Here is a 15,899-nt window from a genome sequence, read left to right as displayed (position 1 = left end):
GTTCAATTATATTAATGATTTGAGTGAGAATATAGGAGGCACAGTTGTAGATGACACCAAAATTAATGGTATGGAAGAAGATTATCTAAAACTCATAAGGGCTAGTGGGCCAAAGAACAGCATATGGAGTTTAATTCAGTGCAGCACGGTTAGTCCAATGCTATTACAGCATTTGAATTGGGCACTATCTGCAAGGAGCTTGCATGTTCTTCCCATGAAAGCAGGGGTTTCATCCAGGTGTTCCAGTTTCTCCCACCATCAAAACCCTACCGGGGACGTAGGTTAATAGGGGTATTTGAGTGGCATGGGCTCGTGGGCCAGAAGGGCCTGTCTAATTTAAAAATTAAAATGTGAGGGGTTGCACTTTGGCAAGCTAAACCAAGACAGGACATAGAGAGTAAATAGTAGGCCGCAGGAGAACAGAACAGCTGAATCAGAGTGGTAAAGCTTTGGTTCAACAGACTTCAGCAAGAACATGCAAGACATAATAGTCGGAGATGAACTAAAAAGGCCATTCTATTCAAGGAACAAAAAAGGATTCAGCAGTTAAGTACAGGGGTTTTTTTTTAAAGACATCATATATTTTGTTCATCTAATTATAGACAGTGGGAATGGCAGCCAAGACATTTGCTCCTCTTGCAAAATTTGGATTGTCAGGGCCAGCTGCAGCTCCTGACAACTTGAGTTCAGGAAATGGAACTGGAGTTGGATGAACTCCAGATCATTCAGGAGCCAGAGGGGGTGATAGACTGGAGTTACAGGGACACTGCCATAACCAGGAGGCAGGAGGAGGGTAGATGGGTGACAGTCAGAAGAGGGAGAGGGAACAGACAGGCACTCCTGTGGCCGTCCCCCTCAATTACAAGTATACCATTTTGGATTCTGTTTTTTTTTGGTGGAGGGGTGGAAAATGACCTACCAGGGAAAAGCCACAGAGATTAGGTCTCTGGTATGGAGTCTGGTCCTGTGGCTAAGAAGGGAAGAGAGGAGAAGAGGTGAGCTTATAGTGATAAGAGATTCCATAGTTGGGGGACAGATAAGAGGTTCTGTGGGAGAGATCAAGCATCCCGGATGGTATGTTGCCTCCCTGGTGCCAGCATCCAAGATATCTCAGTTTGAGTTCACTGCATTCTAAGGAGGGAAGGTGACCAGCCAAATGTCGTGGTCCATGTAGGGACCAAAGACGTGGGTAGAAAGGGTGAGGAGAGTTCAGGGAGTTAGGCGTGAGGTTGAAAGTCAAGATCTCCAGAGGAGTCATCTTTAGAATGCAGCCTGTGCCATGAACTAGTGAGTTGAGAAATAGGAGGATAATGCAGCTTAACACGTGGCTAAAGATATGGTGTAGAAGGGAGGGCTTCAGGTTTCTGGATCATTGGGCTCACTTCCAGGGAAGGTGGGACCTGTTCCAACAGGACAGTTTGAATCTTAACTGGAAGGGACCAATATCCTTACGGGATATGGGATGTTTATAAGTGTTGCTCCAGTGGAGCAGAGGTAATGCCAGAGCAGATAGAGGAGAGAAGAGAAAAAATTATGTTAAAAATGCATTCACCATTAGGCGTTAACAAGTAAAATGTTCTCAGGTGCATCGATTTCAATGCAAGGAGTATTATCGGAAAGGCAGATAAGCTTAGAGCATTGATTGGCATGTGAAATTATGACATTGTGGCCATTAGTGAAACTTGGTTTGCAGGAGGGGAGGACTGGCAGCTCAATATTCTGAGCTTCCGTTACTTTAGACGCGATCGAAAAAGTATCGGGGGGGGGGGGGGGGAGAGAGAAGGAATGAAAGGGGTAGGAGTGGCATTGCCTGTCAGTGAAAATACTACAGCTGCGCTCAGGCAAGACAGACCAGAGGGCTCATCTATTGAGGCTATATGGGTGGAACTGAGGAATGGGAAAGGTATGACCACACTCATATATAGACCACCCAATAGCGAGAATTGGAGGAGCAAATCTGTAGAGAGATATCAGACAGCTGCAGGAAACCGAAGGTTGTGATAGTAAGAGATTTTAATTTTCCACATATTGACTGAGACTCTCATACTGTAAAAGGGCTGGATGGCTTGGAGTTTGCCATGTGTTCAGGAAATGTTTTCTAAATCAATATATAGAGGTACCAACTAGAGAGAGTGCAATATTGGATCTCCTATTAGGGATTGAGACATGACTAGTGACAGAAGTATGTGTAGGGGAACATTTTGGATTCAGTGATCATAATGCCATTAGTTTCAAGTTAATTATGCCAAAGGATAGGTCTGGGCTTCGTTAAGATTCTAAATTGGAGAAAGGGCAATTTTGAGAAAATGAGAAAGGATCTAGAATGCGTGGACTGGGATAAATTATTTTTGGGCAATGATGTGTGAGGTCAGTGGAAGACCAGAGTCAGATCGGTGTCAGGTAAGTTTGATGGCTACTATCAATGCCAGATATAAATTAATCCATTATAACTTTCTCCAAGATTATTTTTATGTGTGGTATATAAGTGGTTCCTTTTTACATTCTACCTGGCTTTGCACGAAGGTGAGGCCCTTCTGGTATGACCTCTGTGATAACCTAACTAAGATCACGAGAGTCATCCTCCCAGTCGACCCAGTTTTTTTTTCTTCTGGGGAACTTTACCACAGTTGGTAGATTACTAACTAATTCTCAAATTAAATTCACAGAAATTGCCTTGTGTGTGGCCAGGAAATTAATTGCAGTAACATAGAAATCTGATTCCCATCTATACATAGATAGGTGGCCTTCAGAGATGAATAGTTGCATCCCACTTGAAAAGATCACATACAATCTCAGGAAGAGATAGAACACCTTCCTAAAAATATGGCAGCCTTAGTTAGAGCATATAGGTACCTCACTGGTGCCAATCTAGAGTTACGATTGCTACTGGTTAGCCAGTAGACCTCTGTAAAAATTTTAAACACTGTGGTATTAATGTGTCTCCAAATGTTTTATTGTATGCACTGATAATGGATGATTATTTTTTCTTTTTCTTCATTTTTTTTTCTCTGTTTAATAAGACATATAGAGGGAAGGGGGTGGAGGGAAGGATTTTCTTGATGTTTTATATTTGGAATTATTGTTGATTGTTAAATATATTAAAATGATAAATAAAATATTACAAAAGAAGGATGTACAAGCGAAGTGTAGAACTTCCAATGGTGGAATTTTTAGAGTACAGTTTGCATGTTTGCAGGATCAAAGGTTAAAAGGCAGAGGGAGCCTTTGTTTTCGAGGGATATTGGGAATCTGGTTTGGAAGAGAGAGGTGTATAACAATTATAGGCAACATGGAGCAAATAAGTTACTTGAGGAGTAAAAAAAAAATGCAAAAACCTCAAGGAAACCAGGAATGCTAAAAAACGTGAGGTTGCTTTGGCAGACGATGTGAAGGAAAATCCTAAGGGTTTCTACAAGTTTTTAAGAGCAAAAGGATAGTAAGGGACAAAACTGGTCCCTGTGAAGATCAGTATGGTCAGCTTTGAATGGAGAAAAAGGAAAGGGGAGAGGTCTTATTTTTTTTTCCCCAATCAGTATTCACTCAGGAAAAGGGCACAGATTCATGGGAAATAAGGAAAACAAGTGGTGAGGTCAGTGAATCTATACAGATTAAAGAGGAGGAAGTGCTTGCTGTTTTAAAGCAAATAAGGGTGGATAAACCCCCTGGGCCTGACAAAATATTCCCTCAGATCTTGAAGGAGGCTAGTGTAGAAAATGGAGGGGCTCTGGCAGAAATATTTAAAATGTCCTTAGCCACAGGTGTGGTGCCAGAGGATTGGACCCATATTCCGTTATTTTAAAAAGGTTCCAAAAGTAACCCTGTAAATTATAGGCCAATGAACCTGACATCAGTACTAGGTAAATTATTGGAAAGTGTTCCAAGAGATCAGATATACAATTATTTGGATAGCCATTGGCCGATTACATTGTATGGTTACACGTGATAGGTCTTGTGTAATCAATCTTGTAGAGTTTTTTGAAGAGGCTACCAGGAAAGTTGATGGAGGAAAGGTTGTAGATGTTGTCTACACGAACTTTAGTAAGGCCTTTGACAAGGTCCTGCATGGGAAGTTAGTCAGGAAAGTTCAGTTGCTAAGAATTCCAGTGAACTGGATTCAACAATGGCTGGACAGAAAAGACCAGAGAGTAGTGGTGGATGATTGTTTCTCAGATTGGAGGCCTGTAACTAGTGGTGTGCCTCAGGAATCAGTGCTGGGACCTTTGTTGTCATCTACATCAATGATCATGTGGTAAATTGGATCAGTAAGTTTGCAGATGACACTAAGATTGGAGGGGTTGTGGACAGCAAAGAAGTTCTCAAAGCTTGCAGAGAGATCAGCATCAGCTGGAAAAATGGGCTGAAAAAATGGCAGATGCAATTTAATGCAGACAAGTGTGAGGTATTGCATTTTGGAAGGACAAACAAAAAAAAGGACATATACATTTCACAACAGGGCACTAAGGTGTGCAGTAGAAAACTATGTATCTGGGAATACAGACATATAACTCCCTAAAAGTGGTGTCACAGATGAATAGGGTGTCACAGGTGAAGAGAGCTTTTGGCATAGTGGTCTTCATATATCAAAGTAATGAGTGCAGGAGTTGGGATGTTATGTTGAAATTGTATGGAATGGAGGAAGGTACTTTGTACATATATTTTAGTCTTGTTCGTTCCAAATTTAGTTATTAATGTAAAGTTTACACCTAATCCTTAAATTGTTCTTTTTGGAGCAATTGAGGCAACTGATTTGAAATTAACTATGGCTCTATCCCATGCAGCTTCTTTTGCTTCCAATATTGCTAGACAATCAATATTGATGAGATGGAAAGATGAAGTTCCTCAAACTCAATGGCTATATGACATGATGGGATGCTTAACTTTGGAAAAAAATCAGAAGCTCTTCCAATTTAAGGATTTATTTTTTAAAGAGTTTGTGGAGTCCTTTTATCAATTTTTTAATATAATTTATAGGATCAGTAAGATGCTGCTTTATGAATGTGTGTTTTTTCTAAAATGGTAGTGGAACTTAATGTATCAAACCAATAACTTCAGAAGGGAAGGGACAGAATTTGTAGTGTTGTATAGCATTAACTTTTTTTAAAATTCTTTTTCAATTTGTCATATATTACTGTTTAAATGATTAATTGATTATTTTTTTCTGTTTGTCTGTTATGATATCCAGTTCATATGTAAGAGCTTTCTATATTAGACATCTTTTGTGTATTTCCTATTTCATATTAATTTTGATTTATGGCTTCTATTTGTATATTATGGAAAACTTCAATAATAATATTGAAAAATAAATAAAGTGAAGTTGCATAAGACATTGTGAGGCCAAATTTGGAGTATTGTGGGCAGTTTTGGTCATCTAACTACAGGAAAAGTATTAATAATATAGAAAGAGTGCAAGACTTCAGGAACTGAGTTACAGGGAAAGGTTAAACAAGTTAGGACTTTATTCTCTGGAGTGTAGAAGAATGAGGGGAGATTTGAAAGAGGTATTTAAAATTACGAGAGGGATAGACAGAGTAAATGTAGATAGGCTTTTTCCACTGAGGGTAGGTGAGATACAAACCAGAGGAAATGGTTAAGAGTGAAAGGGGAAAAGTTTAGGGGGAACATGAGGACGAACTTCTTCACACAGAGAGTGGTAGGGGTATAGAACAAACTTCCAGCTGAATTGGTGAATACAGGCTCAATTTTAACATTAAGAGGAAATTGGTCATGGACAAGAGAGGTATAGAGAACTCTGTACTGAGTACAGGTCAGTGTGACAAGGCAAAAAAAAACTCAGCACAGACTAGAAGGGCTGAAGAGGCCTGTTTCTGTGCTATAATGTTGTAAGGTTCTACCTAGGGGTGCAGATAACAGAATACCTGGTTAACAGCAAAACAGGTCGATGAGGCAGTGAAGAAAGCACTTTGCACACTTGACTTCATTGGTCAGAGCATGGAGACCAGGAATTGGATTACACTGCAGTAGCACAAGACATTTATATGGCCACAATAGATTATTGTGTATCGCTCGGGTCATCATTAAGCTCTAAAGGGTGCAAAAAAGATTCACAAGGATGGTACCGGTAGAAGCTAGATAGGCTAGGACTTTTATCACTGGAGCATTGCAGGGTTTCTGAACAATAAGCACTGCAACATTTGCAGTTGATAAGAAATAGCAGACGTAATCTTGTGAACATTCAATTTTTTTTCCCACACTTTTGACAATTTGTTGCACTAACACATACATATCCCTCGACTTCCTTAATGAATAAAAGTTTATTCATTCATCCGTTTTGAATATACACAGCAACTTAGATTCTACAGACAGACTTCTAGGATTGAATCACAAAAACTTACTGCCCATTAGGCACATTTCTTCTCAGTTCTAACCCTTATTTTGACATCACCTTAGTTCATGACACTCCAACGAAGAAAAATACCAACTTCACACCACATTTCCCCCCTCTTCACCCCCCCCCCCCCACCATCACCACAAACCATCCATATGGAACATTTCTAAATATAAACTCTCTTCCTTCAAAACTTGGTTTCATTTTCATTTATTCCGACTCTCTTCTCTTGCTGACTCACCTTTATTACCACATCCTCTAAATGTTCTTCATAATATCTTATTATGGCACTTTGTAGACTTCTAAAAGTCTAAATATCTCACATCAACTGGATCACCTTTATCTATTTTGTTGCTGATAATCTCAAAAAAATTCCAACTGATTCATGAAATATAGTTTTCCTTTCATATATCAATAGTAACTTTACCCAATCCCACCATTTTTGCTTTCTAAGTGCCCTGTGACCACCTCCTTGATAATAGATTCCAACTTTAAAAAAAATACTAATAAGCTGACTGATGTCATTCTATTTTCTCTCCCTCAGTTCCAGGGTGCAGAGCAAATCTTTTAGGTGCCGAAACTCACCAAAATTGGCGACAAGAAGATCTCGTGAGACCTGGCCTTGGTGGCTGCTGTGTTGTATTTGGTGTTATATAATTGACAGCAAACTGTAGGACTATGAAGTAGGATGACCGGTTGTAGAAGAAACATATGTCCAGAATAGAAAATAGCACTCAGCAGGGGGGGGGGGGGGGGGGGAGCCACGTCAGGCACAGTGGTTCCAACTGCATGGGGGATTATGGGTAATGAAGACAGCCAATTATTCCATATTGAGCTGCTGCTGCCGCCCTGAGTGGGCCAGTGAGGTGCCAGAACACCCCAATGAGGTGCCGGAGCAGCAGCCTGATGAATTCCAGCAGCACTGCACCCCTGCTCATTTCTTAATAATGTAGAGTTACATTCGCTACCTTCTGGTATGTGGAAACTGTCTACGGAATGTGAAAAAACTGAGCTAAGGTCCATTTCAAGAGGGAGAAAGAATACTCAACTGTAGTCCAGTTAAAGTCAAAACTGCAATTCATCCTTGCTGACCAAGGGGTCAACCTGAGGCAGTCCCATTTTCTTGCATTTGTATCACATACCTCGAAACTTTTCCTTTGCATGTTCCTGCCCAAATGTCTTAACTGATGTAATTACACCTGTACCCACCTCCAGCACTTTCGATGGCAGCTCCTTTCATATACCCACCATCCTGAATGTGGAAAATCCTACCCTTTCTCACCTTCAACACATGCCCTCTACTTTTACACTGAGCAAGCCAAAGAAAAAGACAACCATTATGACTTTATCAATGTCACACATGATTTCCGTAAAAACACAATACCCCGCCCCATTCCCATAACGACATGTCCATCCATGTTCTTGTCCACTGCCAGATTGAGACCACCTCAAATTGGAGGAACCACACCTCATATTCTGTCTGGGCACCTTCCAACCAGATGGTATTAACCAGATGGCCTCCAGATTCCATTAACCCTTATCCATCCCTATTTCTCCTTTCCTCTACCTCTAGCCCCTTTCACACTTGCATTCCACTAAATTAGCTGTTCAGTGTCCTGGGATAGGAATGGGGGCTTGGCTTTTTGCACTTGACCACTCCTAACTGGGACACTGAATGCTTTCACACTTGCAAGGAGCCATCCCTGGGGTTAGGACTGTTCTACCTTCTACTGGTGATGTAATGATGCAATATCTGATGGTGAACTTGCCCTAAATCCTGATCAATGTATTATGATCTTATATTTGAACAAAATTAATCATGCATAATTATAACATAATTAAGCTTTATGTAGGCACAGTATGAGCCCTTCAGCTCCTGTTGTTGTTGTGCTGATCTATACAAGGGACCGTGGGAAAGTGCAAGCAATAAATAGTAATAGCAGACAATTTTTAAACAGGGTGGGAAAGTTGGTAGCACTATAGCGCTCAATTTACACAGCGAAGGAATGTTTGTAGCGCTATAAGGCACAATTTATATAGCTTGGGAACATTGGTAGCACTATTGCGTACAATTTATAAAGACCATGGTAAAAAACGATGGCGGACCAGCCCTCCTAGAATTCCATGCGGGAGAGAAAGGTGCTGCATGCCCGGCTGCATACATGGAGCATTCATAGAGGGGTTTCTCTGCCACCACCATTGCTTTCTTCCCCCAAAGTCTTTATAAATTGTGCGCTACAGTGCTACCAGTTTTCCAATGCTGTTTAAAACTTGTCCACTATTGCTGGTTATTGCTATTTATTTCCTTTCTTTCACTGTGACTTTCCTATGGCAAAATTTATATTTTCATTTTAATCTTTTCTTCCTGCACTCACGCAAAAACTTGGATCATTTCAATCCGACAATTCTACCCCTTTCACAATTGCCTAATTGTACTAGGGGACAAGGCCGTCAAACCCTGGCGTGAGATGACATTATCTGACGCTGGCGTTAAGCTGATTTTGCTTTCACACTTACTACTTTAAAGACCAATTGGCGTTTGATTCATGGGATTACTTGCAAGTGTGAAAGGGGCTTTAGCCTCTCTTTATACCTTGAAGAAGGGCTCAGGCCCGAAACGTCAGTTATTCATCTTTACCTTCTATGGACATTTCGATACCTGTGGAGTTCCTCCTTCATTTTTGTGCTTTTACTACAAACACAGTGTCTTCAGACTTTCATGTTTCACTCCCTTCTGATTTTATATATCTCCAACGTCACGCCTCAGCCTCCTATGCTCCAGGGAAAGCAACCAAAGCTTTAACACAAGCTGAGCAGACTCAAAAATGCCCTCGTGACCTAATTAGCCGAACAATAACAATATGATTACCAGCCCTGAGAGTTAACACCTTTACTAGTTCCTGTGATTTATGCCAATGAGTAAAGAAAATAATATTGGAAAAATTATTCTTTCTTTAAGATCATTTAGTCTCGACATTGATCTCTCAATACAATTATCCAAATTTTCTTATTTATTCTGTGAAGAGACACAAAGTATTTGGTTAATTTCTGTGCCATTTGTTTGCCAACAAAACTTTACATCTCAGTCCCTGAAGAAATGATGTTAAACTTTGGTGAACCTTTCCTTTATGGTAGCTTTTACCTGCCTCTCAGCAATTTACTTTCATTTTCCACTTTTTCTTTCAATGCCTTTGACTTCCCTATCACACCAAATATGTCAAAGTAGTGCCATTTATATACTGTTAAAATACTATCCTTTACGCAATTTCAGTTTCACCGATGCTTAACATTTTTGAGCATGCTTCTATAAAAATGTCATCTTAACATTCCTTTAAAGTTCGTTGAGGAAATTAAAACACTTAGTAATGCATTGCAGTTGAACTTTATAAAGGAAAAGATCCTGTCTTACATACAATTTAAAACTAATGTAACTTACTTATGGGAAACATCTCAATTCCCGACATGAGCTAATTTTCTTTGTCTGCCATTCCCAACACTTGATCATCATCTCCTTCCCCAAATTCCATTGCATTCAATTCACAGATCACTTTCTAGTTTATTTTTCAATGGTTTAAACTGAACCTCAACAACAGGTGGATCCGAGCTCATCTATCAAATGCTGGGAAATTGGGAGGACTACAATTAAGTTCCTACACCTATATTGTTCTCTCATAATTCTTCCTACAATTTGCTCTGCAGGTGAACTCGATTACTAGATACAACCAGACTATGAAGATGTCTAATTACAAAGTTGCCAATGTGATTTATTCTTGATTATGGAAATAACAACAAAATTACGTTCTGCATTGTAGAACTACTGTCCATCACCACATGTTAACTGCAATTGTGAACACAGCTCAGACCTCCTCCCCTCCATTTACATTTCCCACAGCCACTGAAAAGCAGTGAACATCAAGACTCATCCTATATTCCACACTCTCTTCTGCCTGCTCCATCAGATTCAAGGACACTTTCCTGTCATTATCAAACTTGTGAACTAACCTCAAACTAGTAAAATAATGAAGCCTTTGCTCTGTTCAAGGTCAATGAAATCTGCACTGAGCAGTGAGTTGTACCCTGTATGGATTGACAAGCTGGATTGCCTGCAAAACAATTTTTCTCATTGGTAAACTTAACCTACACTACATACCAATAAAAGAGTCAACACTTTCAGAAAGGCACATGCAACAGAGTGGAAAGGGAATGTTTTAAAGTTCAAATCAAATTAAGTATTATAAAATACATCCTTTTAAACAGCACCCACCTGAAGCATCTCCCACTTCAAAGTCACTGTCATCAGAGCTGTCGTAATCTAATGCTTCCAGAAGGGATGTTGCTAGCGTTTTCACCTGTCTCTTTTTTGGGCCACGTTCAACTGCAGAAATCCAGAATAAAAGGTATTCAAATAAACGTAAAATGATTTGACTGCCCTTAACAAATACTTATATTTCTTAAATTTAAACATTAATTTAATCATATAATTAGCTATGAAAGGACCTCCGAAATCCATAAGCAGCAATGTCATCAAGTAGGTTAAGCAATCATCATGAAGAAAATCTGCCTGCAAACCAAAAATACCTCAATGTTTCGAGTAAGGTTTCAAACATGTAAAGGAGACCAGGTTAAGATTGGGACATACACATGAGAAAGTGAAAACTACACAAAAAGTTATATCCAATACCATCAAACCTTGAAATAATTATTCTGAAAGAGAATCCATAATTTTACTGTTATGGAGGCTGAGTGGGGTTCTGTGTTATGGCTTATCATACCATTAAAAAAAAACTCAGTTTATTTCTTTCCACAAAGTTTAACACTTTCAAGGATTTTCAGCCAGTGAAAGCAATGCATAAAATCTTTAAGCTCTTAACAACAGTCAAAAGCATTTAACTCCATAAAATACTGTCAAGTTAAACATGAAATTATAATAATTTAAATGCTATTACATCCTGAAAATACAACCTGTAAAATTTGCAAATGGTAAAACCTGAAAATGTAATGCACAATGATATCAGCAATATCAAATTTCAGCCATTTAATGGTTCACAACACAGAAGAATGAACTGGTGCATTTTTGATAGGGTAAATGAATGACAAAACTTTAAAGACAAATGGAAATAGTTTCTATGAAAGCATTTCATAAAAACAGGTCTACAGCCACCTCACTGGCTCTACATAAAACCCTGGATCACCAGGACAGCAAAGATGCCAACATCGGAAAGCTCTTTATCGACTGCAGTTCGGCATTTAACCCCATCATCCCCTCAAAACTGATCAGCAAACTCCGAGACCTGGGAATTAACACCCCACTGTGTAATTGGATCATGGATTTCCTCACAATCTTCACCAGCACCAAAGCACCACAGGGCTCTGTTCTTACCCCCCTACTCTACTCACTTTACACCTATGACTGCGTGGCTACGCAAAACAACAACACTACCTACAAATTTGCTGACGATACCGTGGATGGTATAAAGGAGGAGGATGAGTCAGCATAAAGAATGGAGATTGAAAACGTGACCGAATGGTGCCCCAATGACAATCTTGCACTCAATGTCACCAAACCCAAGGAGCTGATTATTGACTTCAGGAAAGGAAAACCAGAGGTGTACAATCCAATGATCATTGGGAGAATCAGAGGTGTAGAGGGTGAGCAAATTTAGGTTCTCGGGAATCACTAACTCAGAAGATCTTTCCTGGATCCAACATACCAATGGCATCGTGAATAAAGCACGTCAGCGCCTCTACTTCCTCAGGAATTTGCGGAGGCTTGGAATAACACCAGAAACTCTGGAAAATTTCTACAGAAGTGTGGTGGAAAGTGTGCTGACTGGCTGCATTACAGTCTAGTATGGGAATACCAATAACCTTGAGCATCAAGCCCTCCAAAAGGTAGTGGACGGAGCCTAGAACTTCACAGGCAAAACTCTCCCCACTACTGAGTACATCTACAAGGAGTTCTGCCGTCAGAGGACAGCATCAATCATCAGAAGATCCACACCACCCAGTTCACGGTTCTCAGTGCTGTCATCAGGAAAGAGGTTTAGGCGCCACAAGTCTCGTACCACCAGGTTCAGGAACAGCTGCTACCCTGCCACCAGAATCCTCAATGACAAACTCAATCAGAAGCCCCTTTTCTACTGCTACCCTGTCAAACTCAATCAGAAGCCCTTTTCTACTGGCACCCTGTCAAACTCAATCAGAAGCCCCTTTCCTTCTGGCACCCTGTCCCAGGAATTAACTGGGAATTTACTGGGACAGGGTCCATTGGAAAAGGAGCACTGTCTGAACATTAGCATCAAATGACAATTAACCACCTCTACCCCTACTCATATTTTTGGCGCTTACTAAAGCCGGCGTGTTGATAAAACCAGTGGAAAAGGGACAGCAGAAAGTCACCGTTACCAGTTGAAGGTAGAACAAGGTGGAACACTCCGATCCCCAGGGATGAGTTGTGTTCAGTGGAAAAGCAATTAGTGCCCCAATTAATAGTGGTCCAGTGGAAACGGCACAAAGGGCTTCCTATCCTGGGATACTGCACAGCCAATTAACTGGAATGCCGATGGAAAAGGGGCTAAGGATTCTTACTTGTGCACTTTATTAATTTTCTTTTGCTCTCTGTATTGCACAGCTTGTATACATTCGTTATCTGCAGTTTACATGTTTGCGCTATGTACTAATATTTTATGCACTACCAATTAGTGGTATTTCTGCTGTGCCCACAGGAAAAAGGAATCTCAGGGTGGTAGGAGATGTCATGTATGTACTCTGGCAATAAATCTCAAATCTAAATCTAAGATTTGGGATTATCAGAAACAGAATTTGCTTACCTGAAAGATTACTGGTTAAGGGTCAATTACATGGTTTGAATTTGAGTGTCACATATGATCAAAGACATCAAAGAGAGTACAGGAGAGATTTTCTAAAAGGGTATCTCAGTTAAACCACAAGTCTGTGAAGAGAGTTAAATAGCTTGTATTCTTTGTTCTCAGTGCAAAGAAGTGTTAGATAAGATTTGACAAGGTGTTCCAAATCATGAATTATTTATTGAGTGATTAAAGAAACATAGGGCACTTTCAGATGCATTCTCCACCAACAATGTGCCTGCAGAAGCTGAAGCGGACCTGTGGAATTGCCCTTCAGGTGGCAGTGCTAAAAACGCAGCACTGGCCGCTTGAAAGGGACAACTGCATGGGAGGTGCCTCAGAGCACACTCCGGCTTCTGTCCCTTTGGGCTGTCATCCCCTTAGTAGCCACTTTCAGGTGGCTGCATTCAGGTGCCTGGGGGAACCGAGTGCTTCGGCGATTATCCTTCCCGGAGGAGGGTTACAAAGTGCACCACGCAGGTGCCTCCTGCGCTTTCTGGTGGCCTCCCGACAGCAGCATAGGGGTATAATATGCGGCTTTGCATTGGGGTATTTTGGCCATTTGCCTATAGTTAACACAGGTTCATGGTCATTGGGAAAAGAACCAGAAGCAATTTGAGGTTTTTTAAAAAAAAGAAATTAGTGATTACATGCATTGCACTGCAAGAAAGTTGGAAGCAGATTCTTCAGTGGAGAAATAGATAAATAATTGAAAATATTTATGGATCTATGGGGAACAATAAAGATCATGGAACTAATTATGTGCCTTTGGTATAACAGGGAAGATGCATCAAATTTTCTCGGTCTTATCATTCTAAAACTGGTGAATTTAGATGCAAATGTGAATTTCCAAAAGACTCAGCTACTCTTAGTTGAACACAATGTGCAATCGTGTATTGCTCCCAGGTCAATTTTTTAATTTAATTTGGAATCTGATGACAAAATGGACCAAAGAAAAAATTGCAAGGCACCCAGATATCTCAAAACTGTTCTGATTCTGATTCTAAAATGTTAGAATTTAGCTTCAGAATATATAGGACCCAAAATCTTCATTAAAACCATTGTTTTTTAGCTAACATACCTAGATGCCATCTTCATCTCAATTCATCTGCTATTGAAACCCCCATTAATTTTAGCATTACCTCCAGACTTGATGGTTGTAATACACACTTAACCAGCCTCACTTGTTCTCTCTGTGAATCTGCAGACTTTCAAAGCTCTGAATCAAAACTTTTATCTTTCAATTCACTGACACATCTGTGATTTCTGGCAATATTTGCTCTCTACACAAGGCCTAAATTTTCATCTAAATCCAGAGCTTTAACTAATTAATTGCCATAGTCTCCAAGGTTCTGCCACTGCAAATTTCCTTCCACATCCTGAAGGTGTGCTGGTCAATTTATAGGCCATTGTAGGTTTAGGTTCATCACAATGGATGAAGAGGCAAAAGAGAATATATAGCGAGGAAAATAAGAGGGGGATGGGACAAATAAAATTAATTCCAAGAGAATAAACAATGATCCAAGGGGCTGAATGGCTTTCTAATATACCATTATTAGATATCCCTATTCTCACGATTGGTCTTACAGACATCCCTAAATTTACTGTCCCACCCATTGGTAGCATAATCAGTTCCCAAAATATCAGCTTCTGGAAATCCCTCTCTAAACCACTTTCATCCTTCACCTTGTGAACAAACTATTTACCTTTTAAATCATATGAGGCATGAAATCACACTTAGTTTGATAATATTCCTTGTAGTTACTTGGGAATCCTTCATTATATTAAAAGAATAATTATAGGACTATGTATGATAGCAGAGTTTGTTTACTAGATCATAAACATGAAGCTCATTAAGTCAGCTGGGAAATGTTAATTTCAAATATTAAACTTACCTTAATATTAAAAAATGCTCTTCGGAATGATAAGCACAAAATCTACCAGGTGCTTGGAAAAGCCCATCTGGGTTACTGAAGTCCTTCAAGGGACTCTGCTATCATTTAAAGTGCTGCACTTGGGTAGCCCTCCTGGGGCCCAGGAGCATTTAAAGGGTTGAAAGTGCTTCCAGCACCTTTTAACCTGCTGGGGGACATCACCCCATTAAATCACCAACCCGGTGATTTAAGGGGGATCCCGCACCCACGATGACACGGTGAGTGACAGGTCAGGAACTCACCAGATGAAATGAAGTAAAAGATTTTAACCTTACTCTTCCTGGGAACCACATTTAAACCACATTATAATATCCCCATTCCTGACCTGCACTGCTGAGTTCCTCCACCACATTTGAACCTGGCGCCAACATGCTGCCCTGTTACGCATACATGTGCTGAAGTCACTGGAAGAATCAGGTTGGCAATTTTCGTTTGCAAGCCACCGGTGGATGAGACCTAGGTAAGTTTAACTGGGTTCCCTGACTACCTCAGAGGTAGGGCAGGGACCCAATTAATTTAGGAGCATGCTGACCAGGTCGGATCCTTTCAAGTTGCCTTGTCAGTGGGGCACTAACTGGGCAAATTGCCTAGTTAACCCCATTTTACAAGGCAGTTTGAAAGTACCCATTATCTGATCTCTACTGGACTCCAAACCCACCAATATTAATTCAAAGGCAATAAGGAAAGAACGATATCTTCACAATGCAGCCATTGAACTCATTATAAAAAGAATGGGATTACTCTTTGGAAGAA

At 40.2% G+C, this 15,899-nt stretch overlaps 1 protein-coding gene and 1 long non-coding RNA gene across 6 annotated transcripts in view; one reads left to right on the top strand and one right to left on the bottom strand.

The window, feature by feature from the left end:
• The window catches only part of LOC138751453 (uncharacterized), a 68,617-nt gene that overhangs the window by 4,587 nt on the left and 48,131 nt on the right, over window positions 1–15,899 (top strand). The gene's annotated exons all lie outside the window — the stretch shown is intronic.
• phf14 (PHD finger protein 14) overlaps window positions 1–15,899 on the bottom strand; it is a 222,761-nt gene that overhangs the window by 193,994 nt on the left and 12,868 nt on the right. For all 5 annotated transcript variants that reach the window (XM_069913735.1, XM_069913736.1, XM_069913737.1 and 2 more), the window contains exon 2: window positions 10,611–10,721. In XM_069913735.1, coding sequence (XP_069769836.1) covers window positions 10,611–10,721 — 111 coding nt within the window. The remainder of the gene's footprint in view (window positions 1–10,610; window positions 10,722–15,899) is intronic.

This window comes from Narcine bancroftii, chromosome 1 (genome assembly GCF_036971445.1).
Source record: "Narcine bancroftii isolate sNarBan1 chromosome 1, sNarBan1.hap1, whole genome shotgun sequence".
Lineage (NCBI taxonomy): Eukaryota > Metazoa > Chordata > Chondrichthyes > Torpediniformes > Narcinidae > Narcine > Narcine bancroftii.
The sequence above is the reverse complement of the archived record's forward strand: the minus strand, read 5'-3'. Positions and strand labels throughout refer to the sequence as shown.